We start from the raw sequence: 9,915 nt of genomic DNA on the forward strand, positions 1-9,915 counted from the left end.
TCTTTACCTTTATGAATAATTGTTTTCCTTTAGCAGATTGCAACTTGCATACATTATCATTTTGCAAGTAAGGACAAACATTATGGCTTGTCCTACCTAAGAAATAATTTAGGCACTTCAAGACTTGTGCATCACGCTTGAACACATTACGAAAATGGTCTATACTAATGCCATGCAGATCACCATTTTAAACCTGAATTGAGAAGTACAGTTGTAGAGCTGGGAGATGATCAAACTCGGAACTTCTCGTACGGGCTCGTACAGAGTCAAAGGCCTGAATTCACAAAGGAGGTTTGTCGACAAACCAAGGTTTATGTGTGTCATAATTATGACGCGTTTCGATGCGTTTTTACAAACCTTGGCCTTTAAAAACGCGTCATATGACGCACATAAACCTATAGGTTGGTCGACAAACTTTCTTTGTGAATTCGGGCCAAAATGGTCAAGAGCCCTCACCAATAAGCCAGTTCACAGATACAATCTGCGCATGGGCAGATAAAGGTCATTTGTACCAAAATGGTAAAACCCACAGAGATGAATACTGGATGTGCGCTCATGAAAGTTATGTAACATTATTCATTTATGCACCAACGGTACATTCTATGATACAAAATAAAATATTCTATGAAATATTCTTTTCAAGAGGTCAAACAAAAGGTATTCATGAAGCACATCTAGGACTTTGGCAGTTATTATTCTAAGATGCTCAAAGTGGAACTATGTGTAAAAGATCTGTGGATATTTGGGGTCATTTGTACCATGTGCTATCTGTAAACTCCCTTATATTCGATCTGTTCACAACACATGTAAATTTGTGCTTTATTATAATTCCATTGCATATACAAAGACAACAGGAATATGTATGGGGATACCTGCACTAATGTTATCCTACCCTTATAATTCATAATATAATACGGTCCGTTAAACACTGATAATGGCCGAATGCCTCGCATTAATACCGGTACGCAATTATTATGTAGTTTAGCGTAACTTAGTGAACTTCAGACTCTCGACAGACGTCGGTGAACTTGTATAGCTTGTCCTGAAACGATGCCCTAGTTGAATAAACGCGATATTTTTTCTTTCTCCTCCTATATCACCTTTTCTCTCTGTTTCGTCTGCACAGTTCAAACAATTTTTTATTCAGGACCTTTATTCAACATGAGAATAAACAGAAATATATGCTGACAGGATTACAGAAAACAAAAAGCTTTTCCGCAAGGACAAATAAATTTAACATGGAGCGCACATCAGGATGTCGAAAATGGCTGATATTAGCGGGCGGGTTTTTCGTTTTCTTCCTCCAGTATGGGATGATCAAATCCCTTGGCCTACTCATCAATGACATCATCGCGGACTTGGACGTCAGTACAGCTTTTGTTGGATTCTGTATAAGCATGGTATCTGGCGTGTCACTTATCCTTTGTAAGTATTATGTCGGTTGAGAACGTGTTAACAACTCTCGTATATCCCAGCTGCTATGGAGGTGGTTGTATTTGTATTTTTATAAATCACCCGACATGTAGTTGACCTAAACCTTGTACGATGGCCATCTGTTAGCTTACCAGTTTCTGGTGATACATTAGTTGACATATTTGTGATTTTCATTGAATTTCACCTTTAAAGTAAAATTCCACGTCATGGCTGGTCTACAAATCAACATTAGGGCGTAAATCTAGAGCAAAACGGAACGTTTCTTCTAATAAATCTTAGCAGTATACATCTGTCTCCGGAAATTTTCATATCAATGTGACGATTATAAATCTCTCTAACTTTATTTATTTCCTTGTTAATGTCACAAGTTGTTTGTTGTTACTATTATTATTCTTGTTTTTTAGCCGTCATCACAATTCCCCTGTTACGTCGATGCCCGGCCCGTCTCTTGATCATGGTAGGAGGCGCTGTGAATGGTCTCTCCATCGTTCTAGCATCTATATGCCCCAACGGAGCCCTCTTTGGTTTCATGCTTTTTCTCTCAGGTAACATGACTTTCAAGAAGAGCCATTACATTGATCAGGAGAGTTTGGCCGATACGGTTCGAATTGGGAACAATATGGTGAATACCGCTTTGTTGGGCAAGCACAAAAGAAAAAGAATATGCATGTACATTTATAAGCCATGTTGTAACCAGTTGAAGCAAAGTTTGCCAAACGCTCCTCTGCTTTCAAGAACTATACGATGCAATCAACAGCAGCCGCAACATCGTAACATGCACATTATATATTCATTGCGGAGGGGGAGGGGAGGGGGTAGAGGGGGCACCTCCGCAGAATACAACCTGGTATACCTTAAGTTAAAAATTGCCCCTAATTATGCCTACCCCGACCATAATTATAGACGACAAAGCCAGAGATTTATAGACATTATGAGATGCGTTTTCTTTTTCCTTCCTTTATTTCGGGCGGGGGGGGGGGGGAGTAGGGGTTCCTTCCAATGCAAAATCAAATCTGGTATATTAAAATTGATGGGTTTGGAAGAAAAATAATTAAATTTAATAGTACCAAATGGTATCTTCCCCTGCAATAATTGTTTTACCCAAACGTAAAAAGAAATTGTTCTTGGGACCTTATTTTGAAATGTGAGTGATTTGAATTTTTCTTCTTTTTTTGTGTACTCATCATGGGTAGTCACTGTATTTTCGGGGTGGTGAAAGTGGTTCCTAATAAAGGTTTAAACGGGGGGTCCACCCTGATTCCATTGGATTCAAACTAGTAGAACAATGGGAGAAACGATCAGCAAAAGTTTGAGCAAATCTGATGAAAGATTAGAAAGTTGCAATTGATCAAACACGAATTGTCAACTCTGTGACGTAGTTTGCGATCGACTGATAAGTACGAAAATAAATAAATTGTACATTTCTATTTTCTCAGAAGGAAATTTTCAATCATATACATGTATATTGTAGTCCCTGCATACAAAAGCTATTCCTTCATCAATAACTACGAAAATCAAAAGTATGAATTTTCTTGATCAATTTTCTTGTACAGAGCAAATGGAAGAGGTCCTCAAAAGATATTTAAGAGTAATCAAATTGTGTTCAATTGAGTACAACTTCTAAAATGTATAACTTTCTTATTTTCAATTGTGGTTAGATATGCTCTGTTTTGTTCCATATTCAGTACTATTATTCAATATTATTCAATATAAATCTTCTTGATGAAAATTAAAATTTGTTCTGCAATGAATTTCTGGACTCATTGTCCTCGCAATCCTATATACCTCTCATAAATAAGCCTTCTCGAACAAAGACAACAGCCTCGCTCATAGATAACTTATTTACAAATATGTGTGTTCAAGCTATTTCTGGTATCATCATCTCTGGCCAGGGGGTCACTCTCATACACAAATGCTACCCACCCGTGTCCATCAACATCTGAAATGGACCCCAATGGCCTATCGCACTTTTTCTGAAATTCCCCTTTTTTAAAAACGCTGAAACCTGTGATCCTGAAAAAGTACCCTTTTTTTGTTTTTTGTGCGATCAGTGCTTGAAAAACACCCCTTTTTAAGGAAAACGTCGACGCCGTCGTATAGCTGAAAAAAGAGACCCTTTCGCCGCTTTTTCTGGACGCGGGTGCGTAGCCATTCATGTTGGGAGTGGCCCCTCTGGGCATCTCTGTACGTGACCATTTTCCAATTTATTCTAACTTATCAATCTTGCAATTATCTAGAACACCGAATGCTTTTAATCCAGGTTGTCGTAAGTTAACCGGTAGAAATAATGATAAATTTAAACAAAGCTTAAGTTTAGTTGACTTAGTTGAGGTTTTAAATTCTCGCGATGTAAATAAAGAATTTGAACTTTTTCTTGAAACCTTTACTCGGTATTACAAATTCAAGTCCAAGCCGACAGAGTCAAACGAAAACAAATATAAGACTGATAAAAGTGAAAACGAACTTATAATCGAATTATGGAAATGCAAGCATCACTTAAAACAAACAGAACTTTGTTATTCCTGGGTCATTTTTCCTGATATATGTACTGCGTTATTGTACATTCTTTTTTGGATATCATCTCAAAACCAGGCTTGGGCAACGCATTGTACACACCCATCATCATGGTCCTACCAAGCATCTACTTTAAGCATCGTTTCGGTCTGATCATGTCTATTATGCTTCTTGGGGCTTCGGCTGGCATCATGATCCTACCAGTCATCACCGAATGGCTTGTGATGATCTACAACTGGAGGTGGGCTTTGGCTATTCTAGGAGCTCTGAACCTCAATACCATAGTCGTGGGGGCAATGATACAGAGTAGCCCTCAGAATGTTGGCAGGAGGCGCGGAGGCAGCTCGGAAAATTGTCCTCTCCTCATTCGACAACAGCCAGATGAACCCCACGGGTCCTCATCAACTAGTCAAGAAATTACGATGGATGAACTGAGCGAAGGTATCCATACTGATCACGGCCGTGAGAGGAATTCGCGCTTCGGTAACAAATGTGATCATTTTTTACCTTTATGGCGAAGACGTTTGATATCACGGTCTTTACAACAGACAGTCGCTTCATTGCCGTAGCTATCTCTCAATTCTTCTGTGCAATTTCATACTGCTGTTGGATCGTCTTTTTAATACCCAACGCAGAGTCCAAGGGTCTGGATGCAGAGACTGCATCCTTACTGGCACTTGCCAATGGTGGCAGCAACGCCCTTGGTCGGATAGGTGCTGGGATCGTCTCCTGGCGATGCTCTCCAGACCCTTTCATCTTCTTTTCGTTCTTATCCCTGATGACAGCCGCTGCGTCGCTGGGCAATGTCTTTGCGTCTAATTTCTGGCAGTTGTCCATCGCAGCGGGACTTGCCGGATTCAGTGGAGGATTCAAGGTGGTCTTCGCCAACTTCCTCTGTAAAGAAGCAACCACTGATAATCTTTTCCCTGCTGGCTTGACCTGGACTATGTCAATTTTCGGACTTGGTGAAATTTTGGGAGAATGTGTCACGGGTAAGTTGACATTAAAAGATCATTTTTCAAACAGTAGTGTTTTTTTAGTCAATAAAAATACAGATATTATTTTTTTATCCAGAACAGAATGTTATACAAAATAGTGGTAATTACTAACTAACACACACATAGATAGGATATTGCGCAAACTAGTTTTTAGATACATGGATGACATCATGGAAAGCCGCTACGCATCTGATTTAAGAATAAACTTTAAATTTCAGTCTTGAAATCCAAGATAAGATTAGGTCATCATTCAGATTTTTAAAAGATTTTCTTCAATACATCATACCATATTGGAAATGTCCATCCTGCAGAGTGGCTACAGTGGATATTGCCACAAAATTAACATACAGATGAAGTACAATGAAAAGTTATGACAGATATCTTTTACCTGTCTCTAACATATGTTGAAGTCTATTTGATCTTTTTATTTTTCAAATTAAACAGACCCCCTGTCTCTAGCTCTTTATTGCTTCTCTCTCTCTCTCTCTCTCTCTCTCTCTTTCTCTCACCCACTTACTCACTCACACACACCACACTCTCTCTTTCTATTTCCAGTTAAGAACTTAATTATTCATACCCTTACCAAGTTGTGTACTATTTCAAGCACACAGTACATGTATGTGAAAAACCGATTTGTCCCAATTTCTGTTGCTAAAGAATGTGACACATCAAAACTTGCATCTAATTATATATATAAAAAAGGCCCTAATTCAACCAGCCCACCTTTCATTCCGGTCTTACGAGAAACACACATCAACATCAAACTTAAATTGGGTATGAATAATTTAGTTGTTAACTGTATATCTACTTCTCTCTCTCGAGGGGTCAGTGACACAAAGACGTAACTCCATTTTGAGAAAAAAAAAGGTTTATATGTCACTGAGCACTTGGGCCTTAAGGAGTTTAGTCTTTGTGTGTCCTGGAAAGCCCACATTTTTCTGAACATTTTGATATCAAATACTCATTTTGGGAAAATATGGAGTTACCGGTACGTCTTTGTGTCACTGAACCCTCGACAGGTTTTTTTTTTCTTTCATTCCTGTCACACACAGGTGCTCTGTACGACCACACATCCTCGTATGCTCCAGGATTCATATTCCTCTGCGTGGCTGATGTTCTCTCAGCCCTTATCATCATTCTTCCATTCGTCATCAGGTTGTGCCGATACGGGCAGACATGGAGTTCAGGGACCCGTTTCACAAAGCCTTTTTCCAATGACAAATGACAAGGGTCGGTGACAAATCTGCTGATAACCAATCAGAAGCAAGGACGGTAGTAGCTTAAAACAAAAACTGTCATTTGTCACTGATGACAAGTTTTGTGAAACGCCCCCTTGGTCTCTACAGCCTGCCAATCTTTGCCAACTTGCCGTCCCTAGAAGGAGGCACATCACCTGTGAGCTCTTGGCTCCAAGGACTACTTGACTTCATAGGTCTCAACATTTTGGAGACTTCTCTTGTCTTAGTGGTTGTCAGGAATGTCTCTTATAAGCATTTTTATACATATATTTTCTAATAATATTAAAGAGCACTTGTAACTTATTTTTTATTCTCAAGGTGTCGATAAAATACAAGCCATGCTTTTTTAATAGACTCCTTTACTATGTTTTACCACTGTGCCAATCTTAAATGATTTATTTGAATAATTATATAATCATTTGTAAATGTTTGGTTTATATTATGTCAGGCGCGGATCCAGGGGGGGGGCCGAGCGGGCCTTGGCCCCCCCCCCCCCCCCGCAAAAAAAAAAAAAAAAAAAAAAAAAAAGAGAGAAGAAAGGAAAAGAAGGGAGAAAGGGAAAAAGGAGAAAAAGGGAAAGAAAGAAAGGAAGAAGAAAAGAAAAGGGGGAAGAAGGAGATCGGGGGGCCGAAAGGGCCTTGCCTCCCAGGCTGTTAACCCCCCCCCCCCCCCCCACCCCCAATCAAAAAAAAATAAGAGAAGGAAGGAAAGGGAAAGAAAAAGGAAAAGGGGAGATACTGGTGTACTGATAGAGGGGGGGGGGGGGGCTTGGGGGAAATCAAATTCAAACGTGGTTTATTTCTAATTCCACAACGGTAGATTACAAATAATGCTGACATGACATAATTTCCAAATTTTTCCTCACTTTTTAATAAATTATACGTTTGTATGTGTTTGTTGAAAAATGACATATTCCTAAATTTACAACCAGCAAAAATATGATTCTTGAGATTCCTACACGTCAGGGCCCGAGGTACGGCGGGATCGAGAGCCTCGAGCTCTCCCCCCCCCCCCCCCCCCCCCCCCCCCACCTTTCTTGAAAAAGTATATTAAAGAGAAATAAAATAGAATGAGAGCAAGAAAGTAAGAATAGTTAACTGCCAGTGTTAACAAAATAATCTGACCGTGATTAAATGCCTAAACCCCCTAAGCTTCCGGGGCTTTGCCCCCTGGATTCCATCTAGGGCCCTACGGCGGGCCCTTAGATGATCATCTGACGGTAATTTAATGCCTAAAACCCCTGATTTTTTGGGGCTCCGCCCCCTGGACCCCACGCCAAATAGTGACTTGCCAGTGTCACAAAATAATAAGGTATACACAAAAATATGCTCATCTGACCTTTAATTAAACGCCTAAAACCCCTGAGCTTCCGGGGCCGGCTCCGCCGCCTCGGCCCCACCAGGGGCCCTAAGGTAGGCCCCTGAATGCTTATCTGACCGTAATTTATTGCCTTAAACCCCTGAGCTTGCGGGGTCGGACAGGGTATCAAGATTGTGTTTATCTGACCGCAGGCGCGTAGCCGGGGGGGGGGCGGTCCCCCCAATCGGAAGAGGACGAAGGAAGAAAAAGGAGCAGACAAAGAACGTCTTTGAAATTCAGACAAGGATTAAGAGTATAGAGAATGGTACAACGCATCGTTTTCTTTCTCTAATAATAAAACGTCAAAGCCTCGCGCAGGAGGGGAGGGGGGGGACTGAATTCAGACGAGGATTCAGAGGCAAGAACGGTAATACGGTAATACTTTAATGATTTAATAAGATGTAAAAGCTTCTGCGCTTCGCGCGGGATGGGAGGGGGCTGATTTTAGACAAGGATTAAGAGTCGAGAACTGTACAACGAATCGTTTTCTTCCTCTAATGATTTAATTAAACGTAGAAGCTTCCGCGCTTCGCGCAGGAGGGAAGGGGGGGCTAATTTCAGACAAGGATTAAGAGTCGAGAACTGTACAACGAATCGTTTTCTTTCTCTAATGATTTAATGAAACGTAAAAGCTTCCGCGCTTCGCGCAGGAGGGGAGGGGGGGGGCTGATTTTAGACAAGGATTAAGAGTCGAGAACTGTACAACGAATCGTCTTCTTTCTTTAATAGTTTAATAAAAACGTCAAAGCTTCCGCGCTTCGCGCAGGAGGGGGAGGGAGGAACTGAATTTAGACAAGGATTAAGAAGTCGAGAACTTTACAACGAATCGCTTTCTTTCTCTAATGGTTTAATGAAACGTAAAAGCTTCCGCGCTTCGCGCAGGAGGGGGGGGGGAACTGAAATCAGACGAGGATAAAGGGTCGAGAACGGTACAACGAATCGTCTTCTTTCTTTAATAGTTTAATAAAATGTCAAAGCATCCGCGCTTCGTGCAGGAGGGGGAGGGGGGACTGAATTTACACAAGGATTAAGAGTCGGAAACTTTAGAACGAATCGTTTTCTTTCTCTAATGATTTAATGGAACGTAAAAGCTTCCGCGCTTCGCGCGGGAGGGGGGGAACTGAAATCAGACGAGGATAAAGGGTCGAGAACGGTACAACGAATCGTCTTCTTTCTTTAATAGTTTAATAAAACGTCAAAGCTTCAGCGCTTCGCGCAGGAGGGGGAGGGAGGGACTGAATTTAGACAAGGATTAAGAGTCGAGAACTCTACAACGAATCGTCTTCTTTCTCTAATAATTTAATAAATCGTAAAATTTTCCGCGCTTCGCGCGGGAGGGGAAAAAACTAAATCCAGACGAGAATTGTTTTCGAGAACGGTACAACGAATCGTTTTCTTTCTCTAATAATGTAATGAAACGTCAAAGCCTGGGAGGGGGAAACTCGCCCCCCCCCCCTTGCACCGACCCCACCCCCCCCCCCGCATTACGTTACTGTTGGTCACCATAACGTACCAATATTTGGCTCGCATAATTTCAAATTTGGGCCCCCCCCCCCCTAAGAAATCCTGGATCCGCGCCTGTATTATGTTATTGGATTTATATATTGCTTATTCATTTGATTATGTTATATCATGTGGAAAATAAAGAAAAACCTTGAAACCTTATACTGATGAAAAAGGCTTCCACCAGGTTCTGCGCTCACTTGCAACCCATACCCCCAAAACAGCAAGTACTTCAGATGCCACCGAGCCGTGCCAAAACACAACACCAAGAAACTAGAACCTGAGCCAGAACGGACAATCTCAGACATTTAGCACTGACTGGAAGAAAATCTAACTATGTAGCATTGATGATGAGATCCTTGATGAATAATATACAATTGCATTTAAAGCCCAGTCATGAAAGCGTAAATAATGTCCTTTCTGATGAAAGATTAACTACGAAAGGTGTGCCGCAAGGTTCTTTGCTGGGGCCCCTGTCCATTATTTTTTATAAATGACATCAATTCTGCTTTCAACACCTGCAAGGTCCATCTTTATGCAGATGATACGGTCATTTATTATTCACTTAAAAATCCAAAAGTGGTGGAAAATGTTTTAAATAAAGAAATTAATAGCCTTGATGCGTGGATGAATAAAACAACTTAATGATCAATTACGACAAAACTGTATACATGTTACTAGGAACACATAACATGCTTAAAAAACAACCGCTTTTAAATATCAAAATCAAAGAACAATAGTTGTCCCAAGTAAAGAGCTTTAAATATCTCGGTGTACATGTGGATGAAAAAATTAAAATGGAATGTTCACATAAACAGACGTGTAACAAACTAAGTAAAATGGTTAGTTATTTATGTAGACTAAGACAA

The 9,915-nt window shown here is 40.6% G+C and overlaps 1 protein-coding gene across 3 annotated transcripts; it reads left to right on the top strand.

Annotated features, from left to right (window-relative positions):
- The first annotated feature begins 1,001 nt into the window (after window positions 1-1,001).
- Window positions 1,002-6,623, top strand: LOC583124. Of its 3 annotated transcripts, XM_030985875.1 has the most exons (5): window positions 1,002-1,425; window positions 1,839-1,979; window positions 4,027-4,940; window positions 5,999-6,116; window positions 6,503-6,623. In XM_030985875.1, exons 3-5 carry the CDS (start codon window positions 4,460-4,462, stop codon window positions 6,510-6,512), a joined length of 609 nt encoding a protein of 202 aa, XP_030841735.1. In that variant the 5' UTR covers window positions 1,002-1,425; window positions 1,839-1,979; window positions 4,027-4,459; the 3' UTR covers window positions 6,513-6,623. The 3 variants fall into 3 exon arrangements, 2 of the variants coding, with proteins under 2 accessions (XP_030841735.1, XP_788143.5); XM_783050.5 differs by having other exon boundaries at window positions 5,999-6,623; XR_004064184.1 differs by lacking the exon at window positions 1,839-1,979 and having other exon boundaries at window positions 5,999-6,623.
- The last annotated feature ends 3,292 nt before the right edge of the window (window positions 6,624-9,915 follow it).

The sequence above is a fragment of the Strongylocentrotus purpuratus genome, unplaced genomic scaffold (assembly GCF_000002235.5).
Source record: "Strongylocentrotus purpuratus isolate Spur 01 unplaced genomic scaffold, Spur_5.0 spur5_scaffold_15, whole genome shotgun sequence".
Taxonomy (NCBI): Eukaryota; Metazoa; Echinodermata; class Echinoidea; order Camarodonta; family Strongylocentrotidae; genus Strongylocentrotus; species Strongylocentrotus purpuratus.

What these genes read in the sequence shown, in the direction of transcription:
- LOC583124 (XM_783050.5), top strand. Translation starts at nt 4,460, where the DNA reads ATGGCGAAGACGTTTGATATCACGGTCTTTACAACAGACAGTCGCTTC. An exon ending in TTTGGGAGAATGTGTCACGG is followed by an intron (nt 4,941 to 5,998) that starts GTAAGTTGACAT and finishes TGTCACACACAG; the next exon opens with GTGCTCTGTACGACCACACA.